The sequence below is a fragment of the Monodon monoceros genome, unplaced genomic scaffold (genome assembly GCF_005190385.1).
Source record: "Monodon monoceros isolate NGI ecotype Baffin Bay Population unplaced genomic scaffold, NGI_Narwhal_1 Super_Scaffold_5, whole genome shotgun sequence".
Lineage (NCBI taxonomy): Eukaryota > Metazoa > Chordata > Mammalia > Artiodactyla > Monodontidae > Monodon > Monodon monoceros.
The window spans coordinates 41,734,540-41,755,633 of record NW_021703782.1 but is presented as its reverse complement, the minus strand read 5'-3'; the positions used below and the strand labels follow the sequence as shown (position 1 = coordinate 41,755,633).

Genomic DNA, 21,094 nt, shown 5'->3' with positions numbered 1-21,094 from the left:
TTTACGTCTGTTAAAAAATTTCTCCATACACTCATGAACAAAATCAAAAGGAAGGAAAACAGCTTTATCAAGAAAAAAACAAATTTGAATGTTTAAAATCTTTATGAAGAAGGTGAGATATATAATCACAGCTTCAAGCAAAAAAGTGTCAGAGGGGGCTTCCCTGGTGGCGCAGTGGTTGAGAGTCCGCCTGCCGATGCAGGGGACACGGGTTCGTGCCCCAGTCTGGGATGATCCCACATGCCGCAGAGCGGCTGGGCCCGTGAGCCATGGCCACTGAGCCTGCGCGTCCAGAGCCTGTGCTCCGCAATGGGAGAGGCCACAGCAGTGAGAGGCCCGCGTACCGGGAAAAAAAAAAAAAAAGTGTCAGAGGAAAAAAGGTATCTTTTTCAGGAAAGGATTGAGTAATTTTTGACTTGTTACTTTTTGTACTGTATAAATTTCCTACAGTGACCATATTTTTACTGCTTAAACTTATCCACAAGGATGTAAATTATACTGAGTGTACCACAATAAAATACTACATGCACTTACCTATATTCAATTTCTAGATACCCTACATATCCTGCAGGAATCAAGAAATCTCATCCCACAAAAGGACACAGTTTATGAAAGTTAATTCAGTGTGTGTTCTGGTACTTGAATGATAGCAAAGGGCAGAGTTCCAAGAGTTAGGAGAACTGGGTTCAAGTGCCAGGTCTCGTGTTAGCAAAAGAACCTTGGAGAACCTTAACTTCTCTGGGCCTGACTCAAATCTGAAGAATTAAGGTGCTAAAAGATGCCTGAGGTGTCTTCCAGCTCAAAACCAGAGCGAAAATAGACACAAATTAAATCTTCAGCCCCGAAACAGCAAAGCAACTGGTATAGAGTAGATGCTTAATATACATTTAATGAAAGAGTTAACAGAAGGGAAGTTTTTAAAAAATAATGTATTCAAAAGAGAGCTTCCCAACCTGTGTGCCATGGCATGCTGCCTTATCACAGAAGGATTATGGGTGTGTAGAGATATTGATCTCCTCAGGACTGGAGCCAAGAACATGAAGAAGTTTGAGAAGCACAACTTAATACTACCATCACACCAAAATACAAATCATCTGTATTAGGATAAGTTTCAGATAAACTTCTAAGAAGTTCTCACCACCCTTCACTTAGGAAACACAGAATGTCTGCCTTATCATTTGGTACTCAGGCCATTCAATCCTAAGACAGAAAACATGAGGAGCAATTTACTTGAAGAAGCAAAGAGGCTTTCCTTACGTGATGTACGGGTGCAAAGCAGGTACTTCTTAAAGAGTAATTCCTGAAAAGCAGAATCCTCTCAACATATACTTGAGTTCAAATGGAGAACACACAGCAGCAACCATTCTCAAGAGATGAAATTCTGCTAAACATTTAAGTAATACGGTAACAACTGCAATTTCTGCTTCCACATATACAGCAATAGCTACTTATCCTCTTGGATAAGTATTCAGGGATTTTTTGGTGTGAGAATCTGCATTATTTCTTGTAATTATTACTACTTGCAACTTCACAAAAGCTACGTTTTGATAAAGGAAAAGACCTAGAACATGCCTGTAAACATATACGGGTTTACTTTCAACACGGTGCTCAACATGGTACTTCCGGGTCTGAGAACTAAAAGCTGTGCATCTTCTGGATGTCTGACCACCTGCATTTGTGCATTGTAGCCTCCCTCCCCCCATCCTCACCGCAGCTGCCACACCTTTGTCACAATCCAGCCCAATCCAGAGAACAAAGCTACCTCGACAGCTGTGCTTCATTCCACAGGGTGGGTCACCCTGAAGATGGCTGCCAGTTTCTTCACATCTGCAAGGAGGTCCACAGTAGGGTTGGCTGCTTCCAAAACTGGACAAGGAGAATTCTCGGAAGGAGTGCACAATAAAAATCAGAGTTAGAGATAGCACTGGGCTATAGACAATCTGTAGGTCAAAGGGCCCTTCAGGACAAACAAACACACGCCTTCCCCTGAAGGGCTATTTAAATGGGCTGCCTTTCTGCGGTTCTTCACTGAAATGCAAGGTATGGCTATTAACTGAGCTTCCCAAACAACAACAGAAAGGTAAAAAGCTGTCAAACTAAAACCTCATCTTGGAAATATCTGAGAAATATTTCAATTTTATAATTTTCCCCTCACCTTCCATGCAGGTGTTACCTGAGTGATAGGTAAGAAAAGTATGAAATGTAAATCCAACATTTAAGAACCAGGTACCATGGCACTAGAAATAGCATAACCACTAAAGAAGGATCACTTTATCATCTTAAATTATTGAGTTTGAGAAGTATACATTGTGAGAAAGAGATTGATCCACTATTCTCTTACTAGAGAGATCTAGTTTCATTTGGTCTTTTTGCATACACTGAACAACATGCTCCAAATACCAATGACTTCTTTTAAAAGAAGTCAATGTCCTTACCAGCAAGTTCTCTGCAACTCCAAAAATCACATATAATCTATCATAGCAAGTATTTCTAGTGTTACAATAGAAATGGGCAAGGTAACAAGAACAAAATTTCAATGTTTAGATACTTTGTATTTCATTATGGACTCAATTTTCTGACTAATCTGAGATTTAACTAGTCATGAACACAAAAATGTTTAATGAGCTCATAGGTCTGTACTGAATATGACTTAATAGCCCAGAAACTGTTACAAGTAGACAGAAGCTTCCCTACATGTCTTTGATCAGTGTTCTCTTCGTGGATTCCCTCCCCCAATCTCTTTTAAATCCCACCTACCCTTAGTGATGCAGCTCAACTGCTACCACTTTTGTGTGGCTGCCCATTCCCACCCCACTAACTATCCTCAGCCAATACGCACACACACACGCAGACATGTATGAGTCACTCCCATCTTCCTTTTCTTTTTAATGTACTCTGTTCATAGCATTCTTGTCTTTCTTTGTATTGTATAGTTACTTGTGGATGCGGACAAATCTTCTGGAGAATAAGACAGGCTATGTTAAGGACAGAGAGGCATATGACTTCCAAACGGGTTCATGCTTGACTGCTCTAAGGTATTCGAAAATGTAACATCCATGAGTATTTCTGGAGGTTAGTATCTATTACATCTTAATCTACATCTTTAGTTTTTTAAGCTAAACGTAGTATTAATAATGAGTGTGAGACCCTAAGATTTTGACATGTTTTCATTCAAAGAATAAAGCTAGTCAGCATACTTTTAATATTCAGGATATTTTACCATGAGTGCTTTGCAAGTTGTCACTCTGTATATTATATGTTTAGAGAGAGCAAGACCATCCAGCCAATTCCTCCATCAACCTAACTATTCACACAGGCAATGTCTTTATTGTGTATAATAACGTTTATTTTGCTTCAGAAAGGATACGGACAACTTAATGAACAGGAGAGCATCTCAAGATTGACCAAACTAAATGATACTGATGCCGGATTGAAAATTACACAAATGAGGGACTTCCCTGGCAGTCCAGAGGTTAAGACTCCACGCTTCCACTGGAGGGGGCGCGGGTTCAATCCCTGGTCAGGGGAACTAAGATCCCACATGCCCGAGGGGCGCGGTCAGAAAAAAAAAAAAAAATTAGTAACAAATGAGCTAATAATCAATCCAAGAAAGGAAAAGCAGAATCTATAAGAAGAACAGAGCAGGTTCACGCTTATGAGTTGTAAAGGGGTTTGTAACAACTACAGCAAGTTAGCTGGACACCTGCTTCCAGGTGGCATGGCAGGGTGGCTTGTCTGTTCTCACTTCTAAGTAACAGTTTCCAAGAAGGTAAGAGCCACATCTTGCTCATTTTTACAGACCCAGGACACAGCATAGATAACCAATAAACCTGTGCTGAATAACCAAAAAATACTTCTGTTTATTTCTATGAACCAGAACACTGGAAAGGTTCATTTCAGTAACCCCATGTCAACAGGCTACCTGTATTAATGTGTAGATGTTTTAGTCCTTCCAACCTGAAGGGAATTGAGCCCACTCTTGAAAATTTTCAGAGAAAGAATACAAACAACAGTAGAGAAAAAAATGAACCACTTGCTGAAATAACTGAGGCTATAAATGCTCTTCAAATAATAATCAATTCTGTTATAATTCTAGCAATACTTTTGTTCTCTTCCACTGTTTGAGGATCCAATATGGTAGTACAGGCATAAAGGATCAAAACCACTGCCTTTTTTTTTTTTTTTTGTATTTTCTACCAACAAGGTATACACATACTGTTCTAGAAGTATATTAAAATGTCAAAATACTTCTTACTAAAGTATATGCATTTTCTTATTTCTAGGTACCCCTTTGAGTGGGAAATTACAAGTTTCCACTACATTTTTTTGATCATCACATAAAATAAGGCTAGGACACTTGCAATCTGTTTATTTTTAAAAAAACATTAAGGTTAAATTGCTAACACCTTTCCTCACATCAGATTATAATAATGTAAAATGATGTTAAGATTCAAAATTTATACTGGCTAATCTAACACTGAATTGTGATAACCTGGATGATTTGCAAGCATAAGGCGAGAAGGAATTCTGAGGAAAAAAACTTTTTTCCTCAAGCACACCAACAGTGTCACAAACCTTTACTGAGAATTTTCCCCTTATCTGCTCAAATATAAAAGAACTGCTGACATGCAAACCAGTCAAAATACTGATAAGCATACAAGAGGAGAGAGGTGAGGGGAGGATGTTCCAAAATCACAAAATTAGAGTATTGAATTCCTGTAATAAAAAAGGGAGCATGGAGATTTGAGATTAATTGCATGTTGGAAGAAAAAAAATTGTCTTGTCACTCAGCTGAGCTCTTGACTACTAAACTGTGAATTCAGGACAATTACTTTTAGAATGGCTTTTTACCAAAAAAGCTGACAGACACAATCAAATTAAAAGAAGCCATTTAGTATACTTTGTTTAAAAAGAAAAAAAGCACTTCATTATCGTATCAAGTTTTCTTAAGTTCTACAGAAGTAGAACCTTTGTATAAAAGATGAGCAAGAAATATTTTCCTATCTCCACAGATCTGCTAAGGATGCTTACCAGGGCGGAATATATATGTGAAACACAGCGTTGGCAGAGTTCATGATTTGTACACGTGTTACTACATACATCAACCCTAACCTAATGGAAACTGAGTTTCTGATTTTAGAGGAGTCTCTTGATAATCTGGCATTGGCAACAAAAGTTACACTCAACAACAGTTGATTCTATGGGTGAATTAAATCTTGCCAGTGGCAGCAGAGTAAGTTACCTTCCTTCTATTTGGTTTTTCTTTAGCTCAAGTAAATGTGTGAGGACAATTTCCATTTGTTTAAAAAAAAAAAAAAGTTAATGGTTATTCAATCAGAGGTATAGAATGATGTCATCATCCAATTACCCAAACTGTACAACTAGCCAATGAAAGCACGTATCCCTATAAAAATTACCCATCAAGTTAATGTTTGAAAGCCAACTTATCAGAAGGTGTCATTCAAAAAAATTTTTTTGCACATTCTACTTCAATTAACATGCCTTTTGGAATACTTTACGTAACACTGCTTTCAACTAAAGCTCTGAGGGAACCTCTTAACTCAAAAGAGCAAGTTTATTAGACTGAGCACAGGAGCCCCAAAAAATGTATAAAGACCTACTCACCACACTGTTCTTTCCCTTCAACTTTGTTTATTGATGTACTGAACATGAAAAAGTACAAAGAATCCAAACACAAAAGAAAACATGTACAGCCTCTTAAATACTCAACAGAATATATTTTCTATTCCAACAGATGTGAATTAAGTCATACTGTACAACTTCAAATAAATACCAGCCTTACATTTTATTAAGTGCTCTGATAAACACTGTAAAGTGAAGCACAATTTGCATGCCCTCTCATCAATGCCTTGGTTTGCTACAGTAGTATAGGAAAGAAGCATGTAGCTGCTGTTTTCCCGTGAGGGAAACCTTATTTTTTTTAAGTATATACATGTATTTTGTTTTTTAGTTTTTTTTGTTTTTTTTTAAATGCAGGTTAACTCTGACAATCTAAATGCACCTAAGGATATGAGAAAGTGCTAAGCCAATTGATTTCTGAATAGCATTGAGTGGGTCAGCATGAAAACTCGCTTATTCACTTTAGCACGCGCCTCACAGTATATGTACTGTACTATACTGAAAATTTTTATAACTACAATTTTAAATAATAAAAATAAAACTCAACGCAACTGCAAAGATAATGTACAACTATGTTATGCATAGCACATTGCCTGTTCTAAGGGGAAGCATGTGAGCATCTCAGTTTATACAAAAAGCAGGACGTAACTATATAGTTCTCAGTGCATCCTGATGAAGGCATTTTTGCCTTCAGCTTTTTTGAAAATTTATTATAAGCTAGATGCTAATCAGAAAATATTTTGTATTTTTTAAAATTTCTTTCATACATGGTAAAGACTTATTTTATTATTTCCCCAAATAGTGGTTTAAGCATCATACAAAGTTAAATTTCAATAGCATACAGATATTTATGACTTTTGTATGAAAAATGTAAGGAAATTTGTTCAAAACCTATGGTTATACTCATTTTTTTTTACCACAAACATATTTATAAACGAAAATGTAGCATCACCATAAACAGCTGAAGCTAGACTATCTACAGACAAAATTAGCAACAAATCTGATGCACTGTAAATTCAAGTCCTCAGGACAACAAAAGTGATTAAGCAAGACCTCAAGTAACAATGTTAATGCCATTTACAAAGGAAAAAACTGATACAAAAACATTCAAAACCTGAACATCACTTGGCATGTAAGGAAAAAAAAAAATCAAATTAGCTGAAAGGTTCATAACACAAGGTCTTATTTACATTACACAAAGCTCAGGTGTTAGCCTTGAACATAACTTTCAAAATACCTTCAAATATATCCAACTCAGATCACTTTTGCCGATCTGCTGCAGTACAAATCATGTGCAACATCTTTTTTCCTTAAGACAAAACAATTCTTCAAACAATACTGCAAGTACATCACTAAACACCATGAGCTCTATCTGAAGGGATTTCTTTAGGAAGAACAGATTTTTTTTTCCCCCATCTCGTGGTAATTTAAACTTCTTGCCTGCTCTTATATATTCTTTTGTAAATTTTTTTTGTTTCAAAATCACAAATCAATGTGAGCCACCTATCACATAATAACCAGGATGATCAGACGCTCCACTGGTGATTACAAAAACGAAACCAGCAGTGTTTCCCCCATTGATTCTACTCCTTTCATACAAAGATCTCAAAAGTATTTTCTACATCATAAATCTTTCTAAATTTTCCAACCACTGCAAATTTCCTGGTAAATTTTAAAAGCTCACTAGGTGTCATATGAAGAGATTTCTCAAAGTATTCAAGTCAAAATATTTGTTCCAGGACCAGTAAAAAGTTTCTCCAAATTTTCTTTTTTATAAAAATAGATGCTTTTTTTAAACCCACATCAAAGAGGCTCTTATCTCTTTGGCAAGGTACTGCTTTACGAAAAGTTCTCCAGTATTCTTACAATAAGCGTTTATAATGTAGCCCCCCTTCCCCAACCCAAATCATAATTACAAAATAAATACTGTTTTTAACTTCATAAATAAAAATGTAAACTTCAAAATACTTTTCTCAGACATAACAGCAATGCTTTAAATGTAAACCAAACACAAAGCTAATCAGAAAAAGAAAAAAAGGGGGGGGGGGAAAGACACAACCAACTAAAGAATTACAACACAAAGCCTCAATATTTACTCACAGGTTCAAGGCAGTTATGTAAAAAGAAAAGAAATGTCTTCCCTTAGCTGAAACACTTTAAAAGGTCCACCTTCTTCAAAGAAGGCAATAGAATGCAATGTGACAGGTAAAAACCCTGTACCTCTTGTCCATATTCAAACATAAAAGATATTTAAGAAGTTTTAATTCAAATACTAGCAATAAAAAATCTCACATATTTCTTAGGATGCTAAGTAGTCGTTTTATCCCATCTCAACACTGACTTACAAAGACATTTACTAATGTATAAAGTTTCTCTTAACTTGCCTTTGTTGTATAGTTTTCATATATAAATGGACTGAGGACAAGAGCTCATTAGGCTTTGTGCGTTTTGTTTGTCTTAAAGGAGACCTGCAGTACTCTGTCTCCCAGACGGTATCCATTGAGGCTAGCTATCGCCATGGCAGCCTCATCATAGTTTGTCATAGTCACAAATCCAAAACCTTTGCATTTATTGGTGTTAAAGTCACGGATGACCTTCACGTTGGTGACAGCTCCAAAAGGCCCAAACATTTGCCACAGGATACTCTCATCTGCGTCAGGAGCCAGGTTGTACACAAAAATACACCACCCTGTTCCTGGGTGCCCAGGGATATTAATTCCAGCCAAACTGGTCATTCCATCAATGGTCATTGGAGAAAACCTACTAAACAAAATAGGAGAAACACACACACACATGCACACACACACACACACACGCACACGCACACACACGCACAAATAGAAACAGAGGTTGGTTACAGCAATGGACTTAATTCTTTCCCCTTTCCCATCCCAAGAGTTTCGGTAACTCCCCTCCCCACAACAGATACATACAACTATTTGAGGTTTCAACCAAAGTCGGTGTGTGGCTTGCAGTGGCATGCTATAATATCATGGTATTAATAAGTTATGAAATGGCCACATATGCTGTATTGAAAAATATTACTCACAATAGCAAAGAAATAAATTTGGAACTGGCTTCATGAACTTAAGCAGGACTGGGGGCAAGAAGGACCAACACAGACAGAAACATGCTATAACGTCGCAATGCAAGAGAAAACAAATAATGGGGCTTTTAAAGGCCAGGTGGCATCCAGTGGTATAATAATATTCCTTGAGTCAACCGTGCTTCAAAAACAGCTTTTCATTAGGCTGTACATGCAAAAGAAAACCCAACACAAACTTATGAAGGGTGTCACTCCCCAAATCAAAGAAACTAGTCAATTATGGGAAGGGATTATGATTATCATGAACCTCTATCATTACCTCTTTACTCCATAAGCCATATTGAGCAGATTGTCCAACCTGCAAAACACACATTTAGCAAACTTCAGTTTTTAATTTTTCCCCTTGATGTCCAAGAAAGCTGGGCTCGTTACTGCCATCTTCCAAGGGGATTTTTTTATATTAATTGTATGTGAAGTCTCAAAACAGTGGGTCTTCTTACATTTCTGAGAGGATGGTACCCACTGCCATAAAACAGTAGCTCTTCCAATGGATATAGTTTATCTCTACAAGGGTCAGGGAAATCACTGGTGGTCATCTGAGGAAACCCTTTCAAGAGGAAATGTGGAGGCTCTGGAATACTTAACATTTGGGTTCTCACCTTTTGCAGGCAAGTTCTAAGCACTCCACATGCACCTACATGTCCTTATATTATTTTTAGTTTTCAGAGCTATTAGTTCCTGAGTATCATAAGGCACTCAGATTAAGGGACTTGCTCAAGGCCAAAGAGTTAGGAAATGGTGGCATCAATATTCAAATTCTGCAGTTTACACAGAATTCCATAAATTTCCCTTCAACCCCCCAAATACAAAGGACTTTCATTTCTTAAAATCAGTGGTGTTATTATAGGTAAAAAGAACCTTACAGACAACCTCAGCTAAACCTCCCATTGCTCAATGTATTCAGCTGAGGTCCACAGAACCTAAGACGACAGACTCACTGAGCAACAAAGCAAGGACTTCAGACCCCAGTCTGACGCTTATTTTGATTGTCCTACAAGGAGTATAGTCCCACTACTCAGGGTGTAAGAAGCAGGTAGATAGAAACAAACTTAAGTAAGCTTCTCTTAACAATTTTTTTTTTTACGAAGTAGATGGCGGTGGGTGGGTACTCTTTAAAACTCTCTACCCTTTTCCTGTTTCAAAAATTAAATTGATGTTTTTAAGCACTTGATTCTTCTTGCTTTATCAGTTTCAAAGAGACCATTCCGATGTTCCACATTTGTGCAATGAGTACCAATCAATGATGTGTGTTTAGAGGAGGTAGGCATAACTGAATACCTCAACTGCCACAATGTTCAACACTCTCCAAGTAAGACCCTGGGTCAGGAGAACATTTTTTTCTTTAACAGCCATGAACAGTTAAGTTTGAAAAATGTTTCAACCTTATTGTCTAACCTGTGGCCTCAAGTGAGGCTAGAGCACACATGAGAAAGCAACTCCTCCTAGTTTCATAAAAGCCTCAAGACGCCTCCTTCTGGTCTTTCAGAACTGGACAAAGAATCTTCACAGGTTCCTATTCCCAATTACCTCTGCACATTTGTGTGTTTCGTAAAATTAAAAAGAAAGAACCGAGCTGACTGTAATGCAAAGTACTATTAAAAAAAAAAAAAAAGGAACAAATCACAGTGACAAAGGAGCCTCATCTGTGTGTGGTGTGTGCCTTGTCCCTCTACCCTCTCAGGAGCAGGGACAAGTTCATTACTCATCGTACCACTAATCATGGAGCACAGACAGATTGGGTCACTACAGGTTTACAATTAGTATCTGTTGACTGAATCAAAGCATTGAGGTTACTAACATTACCCTTAACTACTTAATCCAGAGTAAGAACTATCAGGAGGGCAGGCTGGGGAGCCTGTTTGCACATGCAAGGGAGAGAGCACATGTATGGAAAAAGTACACAGGTGGGAGGGGGATTTTGTTTTGTGCAGAGGTAATGAGTATAGTCAAAGATGCCATACCCTTATACTCCAAAGTAGAGGCCACAAATACCAGAAATAAGGATGCAAACAAATTAGTATCATCAACAATAAAGTAATCTGATATAGATAATTTCATAGAATTGCTGAATGATCAATACAGAATGCATTTGGCATATGACACCAGTAGAACAGAGTAGCATATTGAGGTCTGCTTCCAAAGTACTCAAAGGCTCAGATGCAGAGACACCAAAACAGAGTCACATCATCTCTGCCCATTGATTGTGCAGACTCTATCACCACCAGCTTAGGACACTAACCAAAAGTCCAGAGACAGAATCTCCTAAGCAAGTTTTCAGTATTTTCTAAGTAGGGTAGAAACCAAAACTGCCCCAGAAGTGGATTACATGTGTTAAAAGGAGAGATATCTCATTTCTCACTCTCCACCCCAGGATTCTCCAGGCAGGAGGCCTAGGACTTTTATACTAGGATCTCTGAGGACCCTCTCAATGAGCCTCATATTTGCCCTACCTGTGAAATCCTGTGTGATACCACAATCCTGCCCACTGATATCTTCACTCAATATTCACTTTAGAAAAAATTCAAGCCAAGTTATCTGCCTCTCCCTCTCTCTCTTTGCTCTCCTTGCCCCTCCCTCCTCTCCCATCAACAAGGAGGAACATGGCACCTAAGAAACAGGACCTAGGCAACACTGAAAACCCCCGCCTGCCCACAGTTGGACCTAGTAGTTTAGCCTGCTCTCAGTGCCACACACCCACAGGAGCTGGGAGAAGGCAGTGTGTGCTCCACTAGGGCACCATGTACCCCAAGCCTTGTAGAAATTGGAAAACTGTCAATTAGGCAGTTAGCTCAGACACAAGGACCACTATTACTCTCCAGAATTATACATTTTTTCTGGGTCTGTCCAGAGTTCAGGGACAGCCATCTTTTGCATGTGATCATTTAATGACAGAAGCCAATTTTTAGTGGAGACCAAGTTAATAGCCTCCAGAATGACCTAGGAGGGGTGTGTGTGATGATATACAGCTGTATGGCAAATAAATATTGAAGTGTCCAATACAAATTTTTTCTAATTTAAAAATAAAGTATTCTTTACTCATATTGAATAAATGTACTGCATCCAAAGCCCTCACTCAGTCCCCATGCATCACATACTCTCCTGAGGGAAGACTGAGCAGTCCTCAAAGGGAAAGTGACATAGTCACCTGTTCTTTAGCATGGGCATAATCCACTTTACAAATAACATGTTAAGTGGATTTGAAGGATTAGATTTAATTAAAACAACCCTCAAAGAAGAGGTAGTTTTAAAAAGATTCCTACAAACAACAAATCATCATCACCATCATCACCATCATCAGAGGGAGGATGACACCAGTAAGGAAAGCCCAAGTAAATAAGAAAAGAGAGAGTTGATTCTCTCCTACTCCTAGTACAAGCTACACTATGCGGTTAGACAAAATAATCTAACATGTCTCACATGAAGTCAGACAAGAAATTCCAAATTATCAAGATCATAATTTTATGACTCTTGCTTTAAAGGTATACTATTTACTAAGATATTATGTAAGTGAAAAATGAGCCAGTTAGCATGATTAGCAAAACATTGATATGTTTATTTCATCCTTATTTTTATTTTCTGTTTATAATTAGGGTTTATGAATTAATGAATATAATAGCACAAGCCCCCACATGCATATAGTTTATGACTACATGCCTAGTTTCTGATTATAAGTGGGCAATATTTTGAATAGAATATTCCCATTTCAAAGCTAGATGTTTATAAGTAGAGAGTGAAAAGAAGGTACCTTCCCAGTTTCCAAGAAATTTAGCTGACAGACTATGGGAGGGCCTACACGCAGGTAGAAGGGGAAATGTCAGTCAAAGTGAGAAATAAAAATATACAGAGAAATTACTAATGGGTAAGAAAATAAAACTCTGAACTCTACAAATAATGGTTCTCAAAACCTCACTAAAGATCACTGACCAAGATCTGCTTTGAATTTAACCCACAACAAGATCATCAACTCATCTCCTTATCTAATTCCTGTAAACAGAGGAAAAAAATTATTCGGGACGATTGATACCAGTTTCTTCCCAAAGTAAATTGTGATAGTGCAACCAGCACATGCCTTAAATGAAACTCAAGTGCTGATTTAAAAGGCTCCTTTAAAAATGCATAAAGGCTTATTATAGAAGCAGGCACACAAGCCATTAGACTAGACCACATTTAATAAAATTAAGGCTGCTCCACAAGAAGAGAGATGAAAAAAATTTGGCTGAAAGTTTAATTCAGATACCATGTCCCAAGAACATACTTAAGGGGCTTGAATTACACTATCCATCCAAATAAACAAGGCTGGTCTTATTTTGAAAACTGTAGTCAATTAAATAAGCATATTAGATTAGCAGTGCTCATGTTAAAATAATTCTCTTTCTAATTATTCATATGGGTTGACTGAGCCATAAACCTCCCAAGCCCACTTTTAAACTTAACTCTTATTACATGGATTTTAATTTTTTTTAACCTTAAAAGATAAGGTACATTTCATAAATATTAAAAACATCCTTGGCTATTAATATTTATAACTTGTATTCACTAATGTCTCTCAACTCCCGAGGCACTAGGACAACATAAAAACACACAGTGCAAAATTTTCTGAGTGTTCGCAGGAAGGTGACAAACTCAAGGCTGAGAGCATGAGAACACAGATACTAGAGACAAAAGATCTAGGTAATGACCTAGGCCTGAACTACAGAAGAGCAAAATACCAACAAAGCAAGCCAGTCCTTCAATTCAAGAGTCCTTCTGAGATGAAAGAAGATTCAACCTTAATTCAATAGAATAAGGAAAAAAAAATCAAGGTAATGACAGACCAGGTTCAAAGATATTAAAGAAAAGCAACCAAATACACAACAGGGTAAACTTAAAATCTAGGAATAAAGGCTCTCAATTTCTTATAACACTGAATCTAAACCAAACACCTTCACTGAGCTCAAAGACTAGTTCATAATTTATTATCTGAAGATGGATTATGAGAAATGGGGTGACGGAGACAAGAGTTAAGAATCTGAAAGTACAATAAACTTCTTCCCGATTTTCTGAAACCCAGTTTCCCTTAAAACAGACAACTCTTATTCCCTTTTTCCAAAACTTCTTTTTATAGGAGATAAGGAAAGTAAGAATCTCTAAGTTAATTACATACGGAACTAAAAGATAAAAGCACAGAATAGGCAGAAGATAATTTTTAAAATATTAAATCTGATCATCAGAACATCCTGTAAAGCTTTACCGAATAAAAAAAAAAAAAAAGCATGCAGGGAGGGGGCTAGATGATGTTGAGAGCAGATGAAATAGCTATCAACAACCTAATATTTGAGTCACCTACATGCCTTGCCATTTCAATAATCAGGCATTCTCCTGGAGATCCTATCATTTCAGTCCTCTTGCTCAATCTTTCTCAGAATTCAATCTTGATTTTAAGAGCACAGTTTTACTCAGTAACTACCATAAAACAAAAACCAGAGGTTAAATTGGGAAACACCAAAAATAACAATTTAAACTAATACAGCTTTCTACTAACATCAAACATCTTGTATTTTCACAGTATTAAAATCAACCAGTTAGTTTCAAACAACTTTCCTCTACCTAATAAGCTCAAAATTCTTTTCTAGGCCCCAAAGAGTTCTGAAGTTAACTGGACAGGCTGCCTAGGAAACACCTCTAAAATTCCTTCATGCATGTCTGTGCTAAATTTGCAAAAAAATATTACTCACTTAAGATGCCACACAGGAAACCTACAGGCAGAATTAAGAAATGGCTTTGTGAAATTTCTTTCTCCGCAAGGGCAAGCAGCAAACAGCCCCATGCATGTCCTCCTCCAGCCCAATCACCAACCACCACAGTCAAAAGTGGCAGTGTTTCCTTTCTACCAATGCTTTTTTTAAACCTTACAAAGTTAAAGCAGAGAGCGAAGTGAACACAAGGCTTAGTCAACTGGGTACCAAGTCATACAGTTCCAAATGGAGCCTCTGACAGTAAACCCTCTTCTCCCAAGGCAAAAGCCACCCTAAGTAGGAAATGAACATGGTGTTTATGGAAAATTTCTTTCTCATACCTCAGGTGACATAATTTTTTTTTAAAGGAGATATTTTACTAATTTTTATCTTTACTCTCTTCAGCACTCTAAAACACCTGAATGAAAAAATGCATGTGATTTAAGCTAGAAAACATATAACTCTTTATTAAGCTAAATTTGTGATTATATTTTTGGTAATTAACTATTCTGCTCCAGCAAGGAAACAAAATTGATATTCACTGGTGATAAAAAACAAAACAAAAAAATACTAGCATGGAGGTTACATGGCATTATGGCTGCAGTATACCATATGGCCAAAAAGGATATTAAAAATGTTACGGAAAATAAAAAATGTTTATGTCTCTGTGTTCTGTTTAACATCTAAAAGCCACCATTCTTCTCACATGCAGATTAGGGATTTTTTTTAAGTGACTTAATGACTTAATCTGGTTGTTGCCCCAGTATTAGAATAAAATTTGAAAAATCAGAATATTTATACCCGTCTATGAGACAGAATATCCTCTTTGGGCTAAAAATGCATGGTCATTCTATGGACTATACAGAGGTTAGAAAACTACCACCCACGGGCCAAATCCAGACTGCCATCTGTTTCTCTACAGCCCAGGAGCTAAGAATGGTTTTTACATTTTTAAAGAGTTGTTTAAAAAAAAAAAGACATGCATCAGAGACCGTGACCCACAAAGCCTGGAATATTTACTATCTGGGCCTTTAGAGGGGTTTGCCAACCTCTAAACTGCAAGGAATAAAAACTTAAAAAGGGAAGAAGGACCTAAATTATAAAAACGTAATGTCATCACATAAGTTAGGTACCCTTAGTGGTACACATATTATAAAACGAAGTAAATGAAAGAGCTTGACCTAAAAATTAAAACACAAGGGCTTCCCTGGTGGCGCAGTGGTTGAGAGTCTGCCTGCCGATGCAGGGGACACGGGTTCGTGCCCGGGTCCAGGAGGATCCCACATGTCTCGGAGCGGCTGGGCCCGTGAGCCATGGCCGCTGAGCCTGCGCATCCGGAGCCTGTGCTCCGCAACGGGAGAGGCCACAACAGTGAGAGGCCCACATACCGCAAAAAAAAAAAAAAAAAAGAAAAGAAACGCAAGAATAAGATCTTATCAAGAAAAAAATTAAAAAGGGGAATTTGAAAGCACTGGAAACAGTTAAGAAGACCCCAGCATTCTGTAGGTCAGGGTTTCTCAACTTCAGTACTACTGCTATTTGGGGCCAGATAATCTGTTGCTGTTGGGGGCTATAACTGTACATGCAAGGTGATTAGCAGCATCCCTGGCCTCTCCCACTAGATGCTAGTGGCACCCCCCACTCAAGCTGTGCCCACATAAACGTCTCCAGACACTGCCAATGCCCCCAGAGGGGCAAAACTACTCCTGGTTGAGAACCACTGCTGTAGGTTATTGTCCTTTTGTCCCCACCCTGGATATTTGCAACAGACACTATTCCCCAAGTAGGTTTTCTCTGTGCCCATAAGAAAAAGAAAGAAAACAACAATAATAATAGCAAACCGGAGACCCTGTCAGTAAAAGTACTGGACAATGAACCTGAGAGTTCTGAGTTGAGTAGCTGGGCATAAGAACCAGACCAGACTTACCTAAAACGCTGTGCCTGCTGAGCTAGTGGTCCTGGATACCTTCTGTTTGGAGACTGGTACAGCTGGGAAAGGATGGCCTGATTTGTTTTTTGGCTTGGATTATTAGCAAACTTTACAGTGATTGGCTCTGTGGCACCAGGAGGTTTCTGGCCATTTAGGCCTTTGATAGCTTCTTCTGCCTCAATCCGCTTGTCAAATCGAATAAACCCTACACCCCTTGATATGCCTATGGTAGATGTGGGTAAGGATTTGGGAAAGAGGGAGTGGAAGGAGACAGGAGGGAGAGAAGAAAGGATAAATTAATTTTTCCTTCTCAAGAACATGTTTTCACCCACAGATAACATCTGCCACAAAATCACATGAGAAAAGTTTTACCTTGACTTAGTAGCAATTCAGCATAGCGTTACAATTTTGTATTTTTTAAATACATGAAATGCATTAAATTAAATTAACGCATTTTAAAGTCCATTACCACATGCTACCAATAAGCCAAGAAGAAGAAGAAAGCACACAAGCATATCCATGTTTCCTTTCCCCACCTTCTTCTCTCCCTCTCATGCACTCACACTCTTTAAAAAAGTCAACAGTATGCCTGACTTGTACTTTTCAAATTATGCTACTGGACAAACAGTTCAGAAATGATGGGCACAGTAGCTCTTTTTCTTGTTACAAGGAGAACAGAAACAGACATTTGCTAAAAATGCTAAAAAGCTATGCTAAAAATATATGCACAGTGGTAGAAAAATATATTTCAGCTACATTTTTAAACAATATAATTCTACTTAATCATATTATATAGGAAACCGACCCTTTAAGAAAAATGTCTGAAGAGGCTTTTCTGGTTCCCTGAAGTTCCCCCACTGTTTTTAACTGGCTGTTCTTTATTAGAGAAATAATATTATATGGAGAAAAAGAGGTGAAAGGGGAGGTAGAGTTTAAAAATAAATAAGATAGAAGTAAAGCCTCAAAGCTCTCTTTCTTTGGCAGCATTTACTTCTGACTACGGAATGTCATTCCCTGGCTCCCGCTCTCCCCACCCTGAGAGACAAGAATGGGGGAAGGCAGAGGGATGGCCAAATACCTGTCCAGCTTTTGAGAAATGGTAGCAGGAAACCCAACTCATTCCATTTAATTAGCTTAACAGGCTATTTGGGGTGGCCATAGCTGGCCATCATGAGATTAGTAGTTGTAGGGAAAGACTTTCTTGGCAAGCAAATTGGTAGTAGCAGTACCAGCTTGGGACTAGCAGTGAGAAAAGCCTAGATGATTCAGAGTATGTCACTGAAGAAAAGAGTGAGAGGCTGTTAAGAAAGATAGGCTAAGAAAATGCACTAGACCATTATGATTTATAGGAACTTTAAAAAAGAATAAAGGTCTGCTTGCTTTACAATTAATACTGTGTAAGTTGAATGGCTTAGAATTTTACTCTAAGGTAGATGAGGCATTTTTTCCATATACACTTACCTCAGACAGCCCCTATCACTTCACCCTTCCTATTTAAGCTATACCTGCTGCACATTATTACCACCTGATGGCTGAATAACAAAATTGCAGGATTTTTCACTTTAGGTAAAGTGGATAATTTCACTCTGTAAGTCTTAAGTATAAAGATGAAATGGTGAAATGACAGCAAATCTATCCTTTCAGTTATCTATTAAGAATGAATAACCCCTAGGACTTGACTATTCCATAAGGAAAGCATTAGATAAGCAACGAAATGGCCTCTATATAGGATGAGTCATCTAAACCTATGGTCCTCAAACCTGAGCATGCATCAGTATAACCCAAAGGGCTTGGTAAAATGCCCACTCTGAGAGTTTTAATCATTAGGTTTTGGGTGGAGCCCAAGACTGTGCATTTCTAAGGAGGTTCCAGGAGGATGCTGATGCTCTAGGTGCAGAATCACACATGAGAACCACTGACTAAACCAGGAGGTGGTGAGATAAACCCACCTGTGAGCCTATATACTCAGGATGGACTTGCAGTTAAGAGATGGGCTTTCTGTATCACAGGTGAAAGAAATCTACTTTTGATTCACAAGTCCTCACTGAGAATGAATGAATGAAAAAGCATGAATAATATGAACAAAATATCAGGCCATTTTTGTTGCTCTAAACAAATATATCTAGATTGCTAGGCCTGGATTTCTATTTGATGCCATTAGCAGTCTGTGTTGTACAATACACTGTGATAGAATGTATGATAATTACAAAATGCACCTAAGAAGAAAAGACCACATTTTTATATACTTCACTGGACTAAATTTTCTCCATACAGCAAAACCTACAGGCCATTCTCCCAAGTATGTGAATGATGGTAGATATCACTTTACTCAGAACTCAGAAGTACGGTATTCAGACTCTGTAAGAGGTTAACTAACAGCACAGAGGGGCATAACATAGGCTGCTTCTGATCAAATTCAGATCAACTAAATTGATCGTCACTTGAAGAATTAAAAACTTGGCCTAATTTTACTCTGTGGTCCGTTGTTTCTTTAAAAAGAAAAAAAATCACACACTGCAATGTACAACTATCCCCACAGGTACAATAATTATGAGAGAGAGAGAGAGATGGGAAAGGAGAGAGAAAGAGAATAGGGAGAGTGAAGGAGGGGAGAAAGAAGAAACGCACAGAAAAAAGAAAAACCTATTTTCTTAAAAAACAAAGAAACCCCGCCCCCCAAAAAAAGACTACTCACAAAATCTTAATGTGACTGCTTAAGTATATGGCATTATAGGTTATTTTCCCCCTCCTTACCATGTTTCCCTAATTTCATTATGTTTTAAAAAGAATATTGCTTTTACAATAGAAAAATATGCCGGTGCCTTATTTTTAAGATCCATAATCAAATCTATATTGCTAGTTTTTCTTTAACTCAAAGCTTTAGCAGAAGAGCTAGCTCCCTTACACACAAAATTTTTAATAAACATATTAGTCTTCTTATTTTGGTTTGGTTAAAAGTAATATAAGGGCTAAAAGAAATTTTTAACATTCAAACTTTTAAACTCTTACACATGCCTATACAACACAGCATGGACCTGAAAAATAGCCTTAACAGCAATTACCAGGATAGATGTAGCGTAATCCGCTCCTGGAGAATTAGCTGCACTAAACTATGTTTTTCACAAAAATAAGATTGTTTATTAGTACTTTATAAGGAGAATGGGAGCTTTTTTCATGCAGCAGCTTGGAAATGAAGATTAATTTGTAATAATTATGTGTAATAACTTACATGTAATAATTATACTTATAAATTTATTGCAAGCCACAAAACAGACTCCAAACCTGCACCTTTGCGGAGGAAATGACTCAAGCTTGCTCACTACACTCCACAATCTATTCTTATCCATGCATATCTATGAACAGTCCCAGCAGAAAACTGCATTTTCTGTCCCACATATACCTTTGATGTGTTCCACAAGTAAGACTTCTGTATGGGAAGGCAGAATATTTCACCATCTGCCAGTCAGAAAGCAGAAAAGATTGTCCAGAGCAGCTGCCTACTTACCAGTGACCTGGTCAACCAGAATACGAGAAGTAATAATGCGTCCGTATTGTGAAAAAAGTTGTTCCAGCTCCTTCTGTGTCATTGTTTTCGGAAGTCCACTGACGTACAAATTTGCATCTCTGATAGAAGCTGAACTTGGGCGAGCATAGGAAACCTGGAAGAGAGCAATGAAACGTATATGCACACTCAGTGACCTCCCTTCCCAAACCCAAAAACTGCCTCAAGTTAGTTAGCAGCTTCTGCATTAGAAGTACACAACAAACACTGAAGTGCAACCAAGTCCAGAGTGAACTGTTTCATTTCTGGAGAAATTCTCGACAAATGAGAAACGCCATTCCCTTGTATGGAGAGAAGACAGTATTTACCCCTAGCTTTGTAAGTGTTCAAAACAGACCAATGGTGCACATAGCAGAGTACTACTCATGGTAATAAGTTATCCTTGAGGGGGGAAATCCCCCTAAACTAGGGATTTAGGCTCAATCAGAAGACCAAGCTTAAAGATTCTAAATTCACCTGACACATCTGTGTGAACTGTTTTTGCACTTCTCCCATCTCAGGGTTTGGGGGTGATGGTACAAAGTTTCTGAAGAATTTATTATAAGTACGTCCTTTTGATTTATTCGAAAATAGCTATCGTCCTTAAATTGCAAGAAGTTGAAGCATGAATGAACTGTACCTCCCGTTATCCTTTGCCTACTGTCTTCTTGTCCACAAATCTCTTTAATCTTGATTTTCAAAAGGTCTTAAGTCTATTGGTTTATTGACTTTACCTGCCATTTTAGGTACCCTTTCAAAAAGCTTCCCATCTTTGAGATATAGTGTCCAAACTTCTACCAGGATGGAAGACACAACAAGTCCATGTGTATTTATCATCAACACTCTTTACATGAACTCCAGGAGGAAAGGAGCTGTATCTGTCTCTCTTATCACTGTATCTTAGCACATCACACGTGCTAGAATATCTGCTGAGTAAAGCCAGGATAGTACCCCATTGATCCCGTAGGTCCACAACAGTTTGCAAGGCACACGGCATTCAAGGAGAGTTCATCACGTCATCTAGATCTTGCCCAAACTGTGACCAATAGCTCTGTGCCTATAACCTATCTCTGCCGATTTTAAGTTAGCGCTGAGTCTTGTGCTATTTTGACCTCATTTCCTTTAGTTTAACTGTAAGCTCTTCTGGACTGACTACTAGGACA

At 37.9% G+C, this 21,094-nt stretch overlaps 1 protein-coding gene across 29 annotated transcripts in view; it reads right to left on the bottom strand.

Annotated features, from left to right (window-relative positions):
* Positions 1-5,635: 5,635 nt before the first annotated feature.
* The window catches only part of ELAVL2 (ELAV like RNA binding protein 2), a 159,052-nt gene continuing 143,593 nt past the window's right edge, over positions 5,636-21,094 (bottom strand). For 13 of the 29 annotated variants that reach the window (XM_029202773.1, XM_029202780.1, XM_029202784.1 and 10 more), the window contains 4 exons: positions 19,896-20,049; positions 16,388-16,613; positions 9,006-9,044; positions 5,636-8,400 (listed from right to left, as the gene is read on the bottom strand). In XM_029202773.1, coding sequence (XP_029058606.1) covers positions 8,073-8,400; positions 9,006-9,044; positions 16,388-16,613; positions 19,896-20,049 — 747 coding nt within the window. In that variant the 3' untranslated portion in view covers positions 5,636-8,072. Of the gene's footprint in view, positions 8,404-8,738; positions 8,773-9,003; positions 9,045-16,387; positions 16,614-19,895; positions 20,050-21,094 lie in introns of all 29 variants that reach the window. The other 16 variants (XM_029202777.1, XM_029202772.1, XM_029202778.1 and 13 more) reach the window with 4 other exon arrangements.